General features: G+C 35.9%; 1 protein-coding gene across 1 annotated transcript; it reads left to right on the top strand.

Annotated features, from left to right (window-relative positions):
* Positions 1–2,845: 2,845 nt before the first annotated feature.
* On the top strand, positions 2,846–8,259 carry LOC108994541 (protein NRT1/ PTR FAMILY 3.1). The gene is made up of 4 exons (XM_018969785.2): positions 2,846–2,945; positions 3,098–3,315; positions 3,863–4,425; positions 7,182–8,259. The coding sequence occupies exons 1-4, from the start codon at positions 2,876–2,878 to the stop codon at positions 8,077–8,079; spliced, it is 1,749 nt and encodes a 582-aa protein (XP_018825330.1). The 5' UTR covers positions 2,846–2,875; the 3' UTR covers positions 8,080–8,259.
* The last annotated feature ends 9,152 nt before the right edge of the window (positions 8,260–17,411 follow it).

Here is a 17,411-nt window from a genome sequence, read left to right as displayed (position 1 = left end):
ATTGGACCAAAACCTGTAAAATCAGAAGTATCTGTTTAGGGATGTAACCGGTGATGTATTAGTTCTTTAAATCTCAAAACCGGTATATACCCGTTCGGTTTTAAAATATGTCCAAAACCAAACTGAATTGGACCGATTACACCCCTACTTACTTGGATCTCCATCATCCTTCCATGCATCCTTTCTTGTCCATTATATAACTCTAAACAATATGCATAAAAACATAGATGTATGACAATGTAAATGTTGATTTATTAAAGGGATATGAAAAAGATTTTATATATATAACCCCCTTATACTTAAAAGAGCCTATCTCGTTATGAGCAGTACGTATGAACAGTTACATTTTCCTCTTCCACTTATGTCCCTCTACATCCTCACAACAATTATCTTCATCACAAAATCACCACACCACACAACACCACACAACAGAGCAAGGGAGATGCGTCGTGGCTGCTAGAGGTGGCATACGGTGGCATCGTGGTAGTCCTACGGCGGTAGATTTGGGATCCCATGAAGAGAAAGAGCATGAGAGGAGCTACGGGTGGTGGGTTCCATGGAAGTGATCCATGGCGTGAAGGGAACTCAGTGGTGGTGCTTGGTGGAGCTAGGGCTGAGTTGCGGTGGGACAAGAGTGGAGAACCCGTGCGTCAAGACCCATTTTGGGTTGCTTGCGTGCGGTTGAGGGAGGAGCTTCCAAGGGGCTTCAACGGTGGGGTTTGGTTGCCAGCGTGAGGGAAAGCCAGGGAGGTGGTCGGTGATGCTGCAGGGTGGTGCACGGCGTCGCTGGGTTGCTTGAGGGAGGAGATCGGGAGTGAGAGAGGGAAGACATGCGACTGGGAAGGAGAGAGAGGGAGAAGGGGAAAGTGAGAGGAAAATGCTAAGTTTGGGGTTTTAAATCTCAGTCCTTCATATTGAATCCTCAAATTTGATCCAACGGTGGAGGTTTAAACACTGATTTAAACTAACTTAAAATAGATATTTAAAATATAAATATCATATCATACACTTAAAATCAACTTTAATTTATAAAATATTAATCTTTCATGAAGTTTTGCTCAATATTTTTAAGCAAGTAAAACCATATAAGTAATTAGAGTTTTTAATATAATTTAAATCTCATAATATTCTTAATTAAATAAAAAAAAGAAAAGAAGGGAGAGCACGAACAGAGAGGGTGGATTAGCTTCATACAAGCTCACTATATCTTCTGCATAGTTGTAGGTAACATGACATGCATGCATTGATCTCTACCGTCAAATATGGTTAATTTGTAGAGCTGAAACTTCCATACAGTTTTAACATTATTTTCAACAATTTTATTTTCTTGGACACATACTTTTCAATTAGGTAAATGGGCAAACGTACTTTGCACGTTATACAACTCCTAGTATATATATATAAGGGCCAATAATAATCATGACTACGATAGTCTTTCCAACAGTTGATTTTACAAATTTACTCTCATTTGATTTAAATATATCGGTTCAAAACTAGTCAATTTTTAAATTTATAAATTGATTTGACTTTATATGATATATTAGATTTATTTTATAATATAAGTAATTTTACATCTAATGTACCACATTAAACCACATTAATTTATAATTTTTTTTTTATAAAATCTGTTTGTGATTAAATTATTTATTTTTTAATATTTAATTAATTAAAATGTCCCACATTAATTTGAATTGTGATGCCATTTTTTGGTTTAAGGTTATATTTAGATGTTGAGATGAGTTGAGTTGAGTTGAGTTGTAAATAGTAATATTTTGTAACCTCATTGAGATGAGTTTAACTTTTTTTTTTTTTTTTTTTGAGATGAGTTTAATTTTTTAAGTTGAAATGTATGAAATAGATTGAGATGAATTTAACTTTTTTATGAGAAATTAAAAAAATAGTAAATTTCATCAATAATTAATTTGAGATTAGTTAAATTTAATTCAACAACTAAACACAATCTAAATATTATTCAATAATAATGATAAGAACTAAGAAGATCAAAGATAAGGGAGTTCGGTCCATGCTTGGCCCCACATCCCACATCGCCAATGCACATGATCATTATCATATTACAAGTTGAGAAAAAAGTTAAACTTCTCTGTCGAGACATATCACCTATCACTATCCATCGTTTTCGTCAAAGGATTGCGCATATTCATCAAAACCACTAAACAAAAACATCTCATTACTTATGGCCACAGATGTCACAGACTCACAGTACGCTCGTATGGTTATAGAGATGAGCAATAATGCTATTACATCGTCTTATTTTGTTTCTTTATTTTGATTATTTATATATTTTATTTTTTTTTACATTTTTTTTATATATTGATTAAAAAAATAATTATTAGTCTATTAATATATTTTTTATATTTTTAAAAATAATTAAAAATATTAAAAAAATATGAATGAAAAAAATGAAAAAAATTGAAAAGGAGAATTTTGCCTAGGGGTATACCCAGCAGTTATTGCTGGACGGCACTCTAGCAGGACTTTATAAATAAGATGAGATGAGATAAGATGAGATAAAAGTTAAAATTAAATAAAATATTATTATATTATTTTTTTTATATTTTGAGATTTAAAATTAAATAATTTTTTATATGTTATTTAGAAGTTTAAAAAAATTATAATAATTAAATAAGATAAAATGATTTATGAATACTAACTACACCTAGATGTCCGATTAACACAATGGTAAAAAGTAGAAAGAGAGTTTATGATGGCTGGTGAATGCTGTGCAGACAAGTTACACGCATCCATTTCTCACCTTCGATATAATTCATTCAAAGGCCAGCCACACATGTAGCCTATAAATAGGGGTTCTGGGAATCAGTACTACTAGAAAAACTAGAAATCCAAGAAGAAGATCATGATGGAGAAGAAAGGGGGCCATGGCACGAGGAAAAAGGGAGGGCTTGTCACAATGCCCTTCATTTTTGGTAATTAATTAATTTAGCTTTCATAGTAGTAGTACCCTTAGATATTGTTAACAAAGTTTTCTTTTTTTTTTTTTTTTTTTTTTGGGTTTTTGAGGATATTATTGGTTTTGATGATCGATGATGGTACTCATGTTCTTGTTTGATCTGTGCAGCAAATGAGGTTTCTGAGAAGTTGGCTGTGGTGGGATTTAATGCAAATATGATTAGCTATTTAACAACACAGCTGCATATGCCATTAACCAAAGCAGCTAACACCGTTACCAACATTGGAGGCACTGCTAGCTTGACACCTTTGCTCGGAGCCTTCCTCTCTGATGCCTATGTCGGCCGCTTCTGGACTGTAACTGTTGCTTCCATCATTTACCAAATTGTTAAGCATCTCTCTCTCTCTCTCTCTAAAACCTTCAAGAACATCCATGTGACAACTTTGAGTGATCTTCTTTTTCACTTTTTATGAGAACCAAATAGCTAGAAGAAAACAGACAGATGATGATCATGGGTTTACTTAGTTGAATTAGAACTAAGTGGCCGGCGGCTTCCACTAAAGATTATTTAAAAACAACTCAAATTAATTTATACAAACGTTCCATTACAACTTAGCTAGTATCTTTAGTTTGCATCAGCTTTGTGTCGTATAGTTCATATATATATCTAGTATTGCTTATAACATTATATACGCTACAAAAAAAAAAAAAAAGAGTATTTGTAACAGGTTATTTGTGACGAAAATGAATATTTGCCGACAAAAACACACTTATTTTAACTGAAAATAATTGGCCATAAATAAATAATTTTCTTATAGTGATATAATACTCCCATAATCATTTATACATGTACAATCCAAGTTCTCATGTTTTTATTCTTTTCTCTATCTTTTTGTGTTTTCTTCTTTTGATCATAAACATATATATATTCAGGGAATGATTCTCTTAACACTATCGGCAGTACTTCCACAACTAAGGCCACCCCCATGTGAAGTTGGTACTCAAGTATGTCAAGAAGCTGACTTCGGACAGGTGGCAATTCTCTACATATCTCTCTTACTTGGAGCCCTAGGATCTGGTGGGATCCGACCCTGTGTTGTGGCATTCGGGGCGGACCAGTTTGATGAGGCGGATCCTAAGCAAAACACAAAGACATGGAAATATTTCAACTGGTACTATTTTGTCATGGGGGTATCCATATTAGTGGCTGTGACAGTGCTTGTCTATATTCAGGATAATGTTGGATGGGGTTGGGGCCTTGGAGTTCCAACCATTGCCATGCTTATTTCAATTGTTACCTTTATTGGTGGGTACCCACTTTACCGGAACTTGGATCCGGCTGGGAGTCCATTTACTCGGTTGGTGCAGGTGATGGTGGCAGCTTACAGGAAGAGAAAGTTGCCCATGGTTTCTGATCCTAAATTACTGTACCAGAATGATGAGCTTGATGCCTCCATTTCCCTGGGTGGGAAGCTTCTCCACACTAAGCACATGAAGTAAGTAATTTCTCTCTCTTTAGGTTTAAGATTTCGTGATAAGCCTTGATTTAATATGGTACCAGAACAAAGATTCTGAATTTGAATCCCGACTCCACACTTTTTCTTAATTTAATAAAATATTTCATTTTGAAATTTTTGAAAAAACCATATATGTCATGCGTGTATCAGAACAAAGATTCTGAATTTGAATCCCGACTCCACACTTTTTCTTAATTTAATAAAATATTTCATTTTGAAATTTTTGAAAAAACCATATATGTCATGCGTGCAAGGATAACGTTCTGCATGCGTGCAAAGTTTATAAGCATGACCTTATAATAAGGCACAACACAGGTTTCATAGATGGATTTGGGTTGTTTGGAAATAATTTTTATCTTATCTCATTTCATCTTCTTTCCAAACATCACTCATATATAAATAATTTAAAACTAATCGTTATAATTTTTTCAAACTAATCATTATAATTTTTACAAACTTCTAAACAAAACAAAAAAAATAATTTAATTTTTTTAATTTCTAAAATAAAAATTATATTGAAAAATTATATTTTAACAATATTTTAATTTTATAATATTTTTTTATTCAATTTCTTTTTCTCTTCTTTTTCAAATTTAATAAATACTTAACTCAAACTATCTCACTAAAAAATATTTATTAAAAAGAAATATATAATATGATACATGCATGCATATTGATCTGTAACTTTAATATCAATATTATTGCCGCTTGCATATTATATGCTTAAATTGCAATCACACATCAGTACGTATAGCTGGTTCTGATGTACAATCAATTGTGTCGGTAAACGTATACGTACACACATAATGGTACCGACATGCATGCATGGTAAATTAACTTATGTCCTACACAATAATGGTGTATAAAATAGATTTATTTAAAAAAAAAAACAGTAGTTAAAAAAGAAATTGAAAAAGAAAACCCAACAAGCTCATATCATGTGCAATCAAGTCATATATATATATATATATATATATATATATATAATACTGGTATTCAATATGTTTTTCTTTTAATTTTGTTTTTCCCTTGAAGATGAATATATATATATATAAAGGTTCTGGAATCAGGCATGGAGAAAGTACCTCATTTGTTTTCATAATTCATCTCATCTCATTTTATATATCTTATCATATCTAATTATTACAATTTTATCAAATTTCTACACAAAACAAAATAAACAATTTAATTTTTTCAAATCTCAAAACAAAAATAATATAAAAAATATATATTCTAATAATATTTTTTTCAACTTTTAACTTTAATCGATCTTAATTCATCTCATCACATCTACGAAAACAAACAAGGCTGCCATGCGGCTCAACATACTTGGTAGTTGTTTTGGTTTCTCTCTGATGTGTTTGTTTTTGTATGATCATTGGAATCGGTAGAGAACTTTGATAATTGAATGGTACCAATTCTAAAGGAAGATAGAAACATCGTCACGTAGAGCTGACAAGCTGTATGCCATCATATATTAACACTTTCGTGTAAAATTGTTGGACAGTGTAGACTCCGCGTCGTGTCTATCTCTGTTTGTATTGAACCAACCAGTCAAACCGATGATGGATGAGACAAATATCGGAGAGATGTGAGTTAATGGGCATTCCCGGCGGGGCATCCATTATCATCATCTATTTTTGTGGAAGAAATTAGATATCCTGCTAGCTGCTTGTCATTAGCTGGAAGCAGACAGATCATGACTTAATACTATTTGTCTTGGTATACATGATATATGAGGGGGAGGGACCCCATAACTTGCATAGATCTTGGTGAGCATGCATGCATGCAGGCAGCACCGCAGACTTTATTTCTATCCTTCTTTGATAGCTAGCCTTTTAGCTAAGCAACAAAAGACACTCTGTCCTTTTGCCTGTAATCCGAGTCATCCCCGGCCCACTTACCAGTGAGACCCATGGACAACAGAACAAGTTACTTGTCTCCTTTCTCTATTATTTCCCCCGTCCCTATCTTTTTCGGTTGGTCTTGATTTTGAATCCTATTTCTGGACCGCATAAAAGGTAGCCTTTATAAGGTTTTCTTTCAGCTTATATAGTGGCCCAAATGGTATTTCGTGGCCATAATTGGGCCCAAAAACTACTTAAATCATATTTAAAAATCTTTACGCCACACATCATTCACATATATAATATATATAATTTGATTTGTAACACTTAAATGATAATGCCACATATATAGTGTGTGATGTAAAAGCCTTTAAATGGAGTGATTTTATTAGGACACAGACCCTTTAATTTGTTGGAGTTCAGCAAAAAAAGTTCATGTATAAATTAAAGACCTCAAATATGATATAGAGATATGAAATGAACCTTACAATTTAGGCTGTGTTTAGTAACCAACGTAGACGAAAAGGGCCCGCCGAACCGTGTTGGATAGTCACCCATCACACGGCTCTCAAACACAACTATTTTCAGATATTTTTATATTAATTTAGTATTATTTACAAATAATTTATTATTATTTATAATTATTTCGTTACTATTTACAAATGATCTGAAAAATTCTTAACATCCAAAACAGAAGCTTAATGTTATCTTAAAAATTCACATGATGTTGTACTAGTACTTATTTCAGGTGACTTGAGTTCCGCAAGATTTTGATGAAGATTTTTTTCCTTAAAATCAAAATAGATTATAGTTTTTACGAGATCAAGATCTTCTCAAGTTCTTGAATATGTGACAAGCATTTACTAAAATGTAATGAAATGAAAGCAGGTTTTTTGACAAGGCAGCCATAGTGACAGAAGAAGACAAGCAACTCAAATATGGGGAAGCACCCAACCTATGGAGACTAAACACAGTTCATCGAGTGGAAGAACTAAAATCAGTGATCCGAATGGGGCCAATATGGGCAGCAGGAATCCTCCTCATCACAGCCTACGCACAACAGGGCACATTCTCCCTGCAGCAAGCCAAAACCATGGACAGGCACCTCTCAAAATCCTTCGAAATCCCTGCTGGATCAATGTCTGTCTTCACCTACAGCACCATGCTCCTCACCATCGTATTCTACGACCGCATCTTCATCCCCGTAGCCCGCCACTTCTCCGGCCTCGACCGCGGCATCAACTTCCTCCACCGGATGGGAATTGGGTTCGCCATCTCCATCTTGGCCACTCTGGTTGCAGGTTTCATCGAAGTGAAGCGCAAAAACGCCGCCATGGCAAGCGGCCTCATCGATCATCCTCATTCCATCATTCCCATATCAGCGTTTTGGCTTGTGCCACAGTACAGCCTGCATGGGATGGCAGAAGCTTTCATGTCAATTGGACATCTGGAGTTTTTCTACGACCAGGCACCAGAAAGCATGAGGAGCACAGCCATGGCACTGTTTTGGTTGGCCATTTCTTTTGGGAATTATGTGAGCTCGCTTCTGGTTTCCATAGTGCATAAGTGCAGTGCAGGTCCAAACGGATCAAACTGGCTGAAGGATGACAACCTGAGTAAGGGAAAGTTGGAGTACTTTTACTGGTTGATCACGTTATTGCAAGTTGTTAACTTGATATATTACCTTTGTTGTGCGAAACTGTACACATTTAAGCCCATTCAGATCAAAAGCAAAGAAGGTGGAAGCTCTGAAGAAGGAGGAATGGAGTTAGCTAACAGGGTTTAATTAGTTGCAGTTTTAGGAGTAGTTAGTTGCAAGCCCTTAGTTTGTACTTTGTAGTTTATTTTCTTTGAAAGGATAGTGCTTGTAGAGAACAAAATCATGAAGGGAATATGTACTTTGAATGATGGAAATGTAGAATAATGATGGAAGGAATTAAATAAATAAATTTATTATAAAAAATCATAAGATTTTTTTTTTCCTAAACTTTATTCATAAGTCTGTTTATATGACGTACATTCCATACTACTATAGGACAGAATTTGATTTATACAAAAAAAAATATATATATAAATTAAAATATTATGCGTAAATTAAAATGTACAACATCAATAATATTAATAATATAATTTTCTATCAATTTAGACTGTATTTAAATATTGAAATAAGTTTAATGAGAAATAATAGTTGTAGTTGTGAGTATGCAAGCGTCATAGAATCACTTTAAAAAAATAAATAAATACAGGATCCACATAAAAAAATAATTTTTTAATAGTATACCTTATTATTTTTTAAAGCGATTGCACGACACTTGTGCACTCCACGACTGTATGTATCATTATTCAAGCTTAACTGAGTCTAAATAATAGTATAATTTTATAGGTCTCATTGAGATAAGTTTAACTTTTTTAAAATGAGATGAATTTAATTTTTTAAATTAAAATATATGAAATAAATTGATATGAGTTTAATTTTTTTTATAAAATATTTAAAAAATAATAAATCTTGTCCATAATTAATTTAAGGAAAATGCTACATGCCCCGCTGGGGGCTCCCACTGGGCTGTAGCATTTTTTTATGTGTTTTTTTTAGTTTTTTTTATATAGGTATTTTTAATAATTTTAAATATTTTAAAAAATAAAATAAAAATTACAATATTATTAAAAAATATTTTCTTAATTACGAAGTAAAATAAAAATAATATTTAATAATTTTTTTTTACTTTCTGATTAAAGAAGTGTTTTTTAATGATATTTTAAATTTATTTTATTTTTTAAAAATATTTAAAAATGTAAAAAAAATCTATATAAAAAATAAATTAAAAAAATACACATAAAAAAGTACATGCTAAGCCCAATAGGAGCCCCCAGCGGGGGTTGTAGCATGACTATTTTAAATATTTTTAAAAAAATCATAATATTATTAAAAAATACTTTCTTAATCATAAAGAAAAATAAAAAATTATAAAAAAAATATTTTTTATAATTTTTATTTTACTTCTTAATTAAAAAAATATTTTTTAATATATATTTTGTTACTTATTTTCTTAATAATATTTTAAATTTATTTTATTTTTTTAAAATATTAAAAAATTTATATAAATAAAATATATATTAAATAATACTGGAGCTCCCCGGAGGCTGTAGCATGATCCTATAAAAATTGTCATCCATTATTCTTTGTGACGTCACATCTTCTAAAAATGGTGAATGACACGACTCTATCTGTTATGCAATAATGAATCATAGGGGGAAAAGACAAAACGTCTAAAGAAGCATGATTCTATCGATCCCAGATATGCCCTGCAATAATTTTTAAAGAAGCGTGACGACAGAGTACGGTACAATGATACAGTTTCTGGCATTTGGCAATAGAAATAGGAAAAATATTAGAATGAAAAACTATACTACTTTTATTGTTAATTTTTTTTTGTATATAATATAAAGATACTGAGTAAAAAAATTAAAAAAATTTAATAAAAATAAAAAAAAAAATTAAATAAAAAAAATAGATGTGATATGTGTTGTAGGCAGCTGGACAGCAAAATCCATTCTAAATTGTCTATGGTTTTACTTAGGTTTGATCGCTTATATATTTTAATCTCTTTTCTTAATAATTATAAAAATGACTATTAATAAATTTATGTATTTATTTTAAATATTTAAAGGTATTTAAAAAATTTTGAAAGGAAAAAAAAAGTGATACTCCTCACTTAAGTCCCTTAAGTGTACCCTAGTACATTTTGGTTTTTGTTTTGTTTTATTTTTTTAAATGTGAAAAAAACACACAATTGCATTAGTAGTAATTTATTTAAACATTTAAAAAAATAAAATACAGTAATTTTGAGCAATAGGCTAACCAAAATTTTTAATATAAAAAACGAGACTGATGAAATAATTAAAAATTAAAATTAAAAGAGAAATCTTTGTATGGCTAATGAAGAGTTCAAAAATTTATTTTGGGGGGACTCGGCACCATAGCAGATCTCGACTCGGCACCACATCAAGTCCTGACTCAGCACCACATCAGGTCTCGACTCGGCACCACAACAGGTCCTAACATCACGAACTCACCTAGCACATTGCAGACTCGCCCAGCAGGCCGCAGACTTGCCTTTATCGGTCCAAGATCTATCTTAGCTTCTCACTCGCCCATGCACGGCCTGAGGAGGCCTGGACTCGCCCATGCATGGTCGTCAGAGGAGTCTTAGACTCGCCCAACCACCACAGACTCGCCCCTGCATCCCGACCTGGCCATGCACCACCTGCATCATCTTTACACGGCCTGCAGCTCATCACGACCAATGCATTCAACTCGGACAACACTCACAAGCCCATCTGCACCCGACTCGAAATCGGGCAATTTTACTCAAACATAGATTGTTTACAGTGGCTAAAACGTCTCGGTTTTTCTCTCTCTAAGTTTATATGAATTCCATTTACAAAATTGGCTCATGCAGCGCGAGACATCAGATATAAAGCCCCACACGGGCACCTCCCAGACAACTTAACATGTCCTCATCGGGATGGTCTTCTAGGCATTAACATGCATGCCGGCCTCCATTGTCGCCGAAACATGGCTGCCCACAGACCCCCGCCAACGCGCCTCGAATCTTCGTCGCAATCCTATAGGATGAATCAGGTTCGCAAATCTTACACTTGTGATTTAAAATTATAAGTGCTAACTGGCTTGGCTTCTGTAGCACTGACAATGAGGCAAGTCCAGCCTGAATGTATTGCTCGACCTCCTCCAAAGACATAGGGTGAGTCCAGCCTGAATGTACTGCTCGGCCCCCATCACGACAACGAGGGCCAATGTGGCGAGTCTAGTCTAAATGCGTTGTTTGACCTCCTCCAAAGATTTATGGCAAGTCCAGCCTGAATGTGCTACTCGACCTCAATCCAGTCAACAAGGCGACATCTCCACCAACAAACACCGGGTGTTTGCACTCGTGCCATAACTGCTGTCAGCGGGTTACTTTTGAGAACGAGCTTTCGAAGTTAACATGACTCCAAACTTCTCAACCACCTCGTGCGAGTTACCTTCGGGAATTAGTTGACGGGTTCGACAACTACCTAAGGTGGGCCCAGGGGGTCAACGGGCTCCCTGGCCACTTTGTGTGGGTTACAACAAACAAATTTGAACATTAACAACAATTCACATCGGAAAAGAAAAATTCACCAACACCATCGAAAGCAAAAATGTCAGATGAATATACGTTTTTCGACATTGACGATGCGAGTCTAGCCTAAATGTGCTGCTCGACCTCCTACAAAGACTTAAGGCGAGTCTAGTCCGAATGTGTTGCTCGACCCCCTTCACGACAACGAGGGCCAACATGGCAAGTCTAACTTCAATGTGCTACTTGACTCCCCTCGCGACAGCGAGGGTTAACGAGGCAAGTCTAGCCTAAATGTGCTTTTTGACCTCCACCAAAGACTTCGGGTGAGTCTAGCCTGAATGTGCCGACCACTCTCGCGACAGCGAGGGTCAACTAGGCATGTCCAGCCTAAATGCACTGCTTGACTTTCTCAAAAAACTTACAGCGAGTCTAGCCTGAATGTGTTGCTCGGCCCTCCTCGTGACAACGAGGTGAGTTTAGCTTGAATGCGCTGCTTGACCTTCTTCAAAGACTTAGGGTGAGTCCAGCTTGAATATACTACTTGACCCCCCTTTCACAATGAGGGCCAGCGGGGTGAGTCCAACCTGAATGCTGCGGCGGAGATTAACAAGGCAAGTCCAGCCTGAATGCGTTACTTGATCTCCACCAAAGACTTATGGCGAGTCTAACCTGAATGTGCTGCTCGACCCCCTGGTGACAGGAAGGGTCAACGAGGCCAATCTAGCCTGAATGCGTTGCTTGACCTCCTCCAAAGACTTAGGGCGAGTCTAGCCTGAATGTGCTGCTCGACCCTTCCTGCAACAGCGAGGGCCAACGAGGTGAGTCTAGCTTGAATGCACTGCTCGACCTCCTCCAAAGACTTAGGGTGAATCCAGCCTGAATGTGTTGCTCGACCCCCTTTGCGCATGCAAGGGCCAACGAGATGAGTTCAACCTGAATGTGCTACTCAACCCCCTTACACATGCCAGGGCCAACAAGGCGAGTTTAGCTTGAATGTGTTGCTTGACCCCTTTGCAACAGTGAGGGCCAACGAGGCAAGTCCAGCCTGAATGTGATGCTCGATCTCCTCTAAAGTTTACAAGATTTAGGACGAGTCCAATCAAAACGTACTGCTTAGCCCCCCTCGTGGCAGCAAGAGCGAACAAGGCGAGTCCAGTATAACATATTGCTCAACCTCCCTCACAGCAACAATAGGAGTCCAGTCTTATGAACTACTTGAAACTCCTTCACCCCCAAAGAAGCAGGTCCAGCCTTTCGGCTGCTTGATCTATCACCATTTTTATAACAAGTCAATTGGCGGGAAGGTTAGGGACCACTCGGCCTCCCAAGCACTCGATTAGGTGGGCAGGTCACTTGACTGCTCGCGCTTGCATCTTACGCGATTGAGCCCATCTCCCGCCATAGTCGAGTTCTGTGCTTGAACCTTAAGCGGTCGAGCGCATCTCCCGTTGAAGCCAAGCTCAGCTCTCGCATCTTACGAGGTCGAGCCCATCTCCCACCTTGGCCAAGCTTCGTGCTCGCACCTTACGCGGTCAGTTTACTTCTTGGCTAGTCTCGCGCTTGGAAAAGTTTATCACCTAACTCAAGCAGAAAGTAAGGGATCCACTCCCAAAATTTATTTTATTATGGATGTTTGCATTTCTATTGCATATTTTATCTTAAATATTCTCAATGTCTTTTTTTAAGACAAATTGTCCTTAAGAATCGAGGGCAACTAGAAGGGAGAAAAGATCACAAGCCCAAATAACCAAGTTCAACCAATCAAAGTATAGAGACAACCATTTCTCCCCATAAAAAACCTAATAGGAGGAGTGAGGTAACTCCTTATAAAGAGCAGGATGAGTTTGTTCCTAAGTCGTGTGAGACTTCTCAACATGCCCCCTCATGTGTGGATTGGTATTTCTGGTACCATCATTGTGGGTAGGTTGCAGGAGCCCATCATCGGTCATAGGTTAACCTGACTTTGATACCATATAGAGACACCCATTTCTCCCCATAAAAGGCCTAATAGGAAGAGTGAGATAACTCCTTATAAAGATCAAGATGAGTTTGTTCCTAAGCTATGTGAGACTTCTCAACACAAAGGGCCTCCATTAGAAGACAAAGGAATGAAAAAATAAGAAGAGTGAGGGAAATGACAAAAGGTTGAGAAGGGTGTCAGGAGGAAAAGAGTGAAATGGACATAAATGAGAGATAATGTGACATAAAATAAGGGTGAAGGGACTTAAAGTAGGCAAGAGACAAAATATAAAAATGAGGAAACCAGACAACTTAAAGGGGTTTCTTGCAAACTTTCAGCTTCTTCAACCTCACTAGAGAGACTCTAGCGACGAGGGCTGGTATAATGCTCCGTCAGAAAATAGAGCTCTAGTCTCTATTGTGCAATGAGAAAGAGAGATCATGAGGGACTGTAAACAAACATATTATAGTGGACTCTTCCTTCCCTAAACTCACGCAGACATAGGTGTTACACCGAACCACGAAAATATGTGTCACTGTCTCTCTATTTTCCTTGCATTTATCATTACAAAAAATATGAGCTTTTCCCACGAATTCTTTTTCCATGATATACGATCGTGGCAAATAGTGGGCTGATGACACAAAAATTGTTCATCGGAAAAAATACAAGCCTTTTGTCACGAAATCACATTGGCAAGTAAAACTTTGCGGGAAAACAATTTTTTGCCACGAAATAAACACCTTTTGCGGCTATTAAAAGTTGCCACAAATAAACTTACCAAAAATGTGTTACTTTCATGGGTTATTAGTTTTTATCACAAGGTTACTAGTTTTTTGCGGCAAAGTTTTCTCGTCGAAAATAGTCTTACCAGAATTATTTTCCTCTCGTGGGTTATGAGTTTTTGCGACGAGATTATTATCTTTTTTCAATGACCTTTTTTTGCCACAAATAGACCAACCTTTTAATTTTGGGTTATTAGTATTTGCGGCAGCGTTATCAATAATGTTGGTGATAACAACCTGCCGAAAATACAAATAAAATTAAATCTCTCGCTCCTCTCTCTCTCTCTCTCTCTCTCTCTCTCTCTCTCCTTGCGACTGTCGAGCCTTTCCTCCTTGCTACACCACAGCGAACGGCTCCCCTTGCTGTTGAGCTACCATGGGTCTTCCCCCTCAACCCCTCACCCTCTCACCGACTCTCTCTCTCTGTCTCCCTCTCCCTCTCAGATCCTAGCAGATCCGTGCACCTCCACCGTCTCCAGCCATGGCCATCGCCACCCTCAACCACCCTACGGTTCCACCAGTCACCAACCGTCGCTTCACTCTAACTCTCGCATTTCTCTCCCTCGCACAGTCTCTCTCGCAGGTCTCCACCGCACACTACTCACGATTTTGTGATTACAGTGGCCTTCCCCCACCGCCGTGAGCCATCATCTCCACCTCCAGCCAAGACGCAACACCACCACGAGCAACCCACGTACAGTGATGTTTGGAAATTTGTTAAGTTCTCTCTGCACTAAACTTTCTACTTTTTCTTCATTTCAAATTTACTAGGCAAGAATTTTTAAGAAGCATGAGGTCCTTGATAACTTGCATGCTTTACTTTGCAGTTGAAGAGGTAAACTACTACCCTAAGGATGTGTCAACTGATATTGTAATAGGTTGTGGTTTGACATGTTTTGGAAAGCTTTTCTTTTACTTTGCAAGAATGTGGATGCTTAGTCTTATGTTTTTCAATTGTTTTTTTGTCCTAGTAATCCTTTGTTGTAATTTTATATTCATGAAAGGCTGGCTTCTACTTTTAGTGGCATGTGTAATGTATAAATTCTTTTTGGGTTCTCTACTGCTTCTCTACTCGGTGTCCCTATATCTTCCGGTGAGTGCATTATGCACGATTTTTATCCAGAGTAAAGTTTTAGTTTTGTTAATAAATTGAATTTCATTCATTTTTTAAAGAAGATAATAACATATTTCATTACTTTTGCATATGAATTCTATGTGCAGGTCTGCTTTGAAACACTTGAAGATATAATGACAGATTAATGGCAACACTTGGTTTGTTGGTTGGGTGATAGCCTATTTGGATTGCAATGGAGTGGATGGAATGGAGTGGCTTCACTTGTGTTGTTAGAGTGATAAATAATTATTGTTGCTTTTTGTCTTGTGCTTTGAAGAATATGTCGGGCATCTGAAGATTAGAGATTTGGTATGGGCACATTACCATGAATTGATTTTTATTTCTTTTTATGCCTTGGTGCTTATTTTCTTTGCCTTCTTTCGGTTCTTAGGTTAGTGAACTTCTAGTTTCTGTTGGTAACAATGAGCTTTCTCCTGAATGCCTTGATGGAGCCCAGAGGTTTTTGAAAGATGATGGGATTTCAAATTTCAATACCGTCCTCATAAGTATATTCTGCTTAACTCTCAGATATTTATAATTGTAAAGGAAATATATGATTGTTATACTCATATAAAAAATAAAACATATAAGATTGTTATATCTATATATTGTTTATGTTGCTCATATCTTAGAAACTTCCATTTCTAGTTTTGTTTGTCTCTTCGTGGTATTCATAGAATAATGTTCATGATCTTGGCGTTAAGCTCTGCAATTGCTTGATAATAGTGCATGTGATTTCCATTCGTACTCATAGGTGGTTGTTTTGATGCTCTAAGTTGTACCATGAGACATCATTTGAAATTTGAGGCTTCTGAAACTTGAAACTGATGCCCTCATTCTTGAGACTTGCAATTCTAATTCTTGCTCTCTCGTCACTAAATGCCACTGTGTTTTTTGTATCAAGTATCAACCAATTTTCCAAAGTATCAATGGAAAGCTTTCTTATCAGTGGGTTGAGGCCACTCACCCATCAATATTGAGATAATTGATCTACTCTGAAATTTCAAGCACTAGAGTTTTTTGTGACCCCTCTTTTCATGTATCTTTTTCTATTTCTGGTTAGGCCTTCCTCCTATATATATATTCTTGCAAGTGTGGGATGCTACCTTTGTTTTTATTAATAAAGTCTTCCATTACGTATCAAACTAGAATTTTTTTTGTGACACCTAATTGATTTATGTAGTTTATCTTACCCTTTTTGCTATGTTTGAATTCATTACTTGGACCTTGCCATCCACACTACACTTCTAGTCTGCGGAGGAGTATAGGCATTAGTTTATTAATTACATAAAGTTCTTAAATGCTTATGTTATCATAAGTTATCAAAACAGATGATTTTTGTCACTTTAATCTGCTCTATCCTATAAGATTATTTTTGTCACTTGATTTCTTTGAGCTATTAAGACAAGTACATGAGAAAAGATCTAGGAATTGTTAAGCTGAAGCACCTAACTCTGAAGATTTTTGCTTTTCAGATTATTTAGTTTGGGAGTAATCAAGTTATTAGCTTTTTCACCTCTTCTTTCTAAATAATTTCGCTTCAGGTTCTTGTGCCCAAGTTTGCAAGCATGTGTTGCATTGGAAATGTTCAAGTTACCAAAATTACATGTTCTTTGCATTGGAGGGATTTTGCAAGTCAAGTTACCAGAACCTGTTCTTTGCATTTAGTTATGGGGGAAAAGAACCCTCTATCAATTGTTGTGTCTATTTTCCTTTTATGCCATTAGCCTTGAAGTTGGGATGAAGTGGATTTTTTTAAACGATGCTCCACTATTTGTGGAGTCATGAATTGTAACTTGTAAAGTTGTGTGGTTATGTGGTGTATGTGTATAAATTGGGTTCTCATTAGAAGTTCGTTAGCATATTTTTTCATGTTTTTTTTAAAATTTATATAAGGGTGAATTTGGATCTCCAAGGTTCAAATATATTTATTTTAGTCTATATTATACTATTTGTTATGATTATTATTTGCTTTGAATCATTTTTTTACTTTATGTATTTTTTTTTTTTAAAATCTCTTAGCATTTGTCGCGAATGCAACTCGTGGCAAATACTTTTTTTTGCTGGAAGTAATTATTTCACGTGATAAGATTTCTTCGTAAATAAGTATTTTCAACGAAATATTTTGTAGAGAATATA

This window comes from Juglans regia, chromosome 6 (genome assembly GCF_001411555.2).
Source record: "Juglans regia cultivar Chandler chromosome 6, Walnut 2.0, whole genome shotgun sequence".
NCBI lineage: Eukaryota > Viridiplantae > Streptophyta > Magnoliopsida > Fagales > Juglandaceae > Juglans > Juglans regia.
The sequence above is the reverse complement of the archived record's forward strand: the minus strand, read 5'-3'. Positions and strand labels throughout refer to the sequence as shown.

Excerpts from the sequence above, each read along its gene's own strand:
- LOC108994541 (XM_018969785.2), top strand. The coding sequence starts at position 2,876 with ATGATGGAGAAGAAAGGGGGCCATGGCACGAGGAAAAAGGGAGGGCTT. Across the intron at positions 2,946-3,097 it reads CACAATGCCCTTCATTTTTG|CAAATGAGGTTTCTGAGAAG; the intron begins GTAATTAATTAA and ends TGATCTGTGCAG. Across the intron at positions 4,426-7,181 it reads CTCCACACTAAGCACATGAA|GTTTTTTGACAAGGCAGCCA; the intron begins GTAAGTAATTTC and ends AAATGAAAGCAG.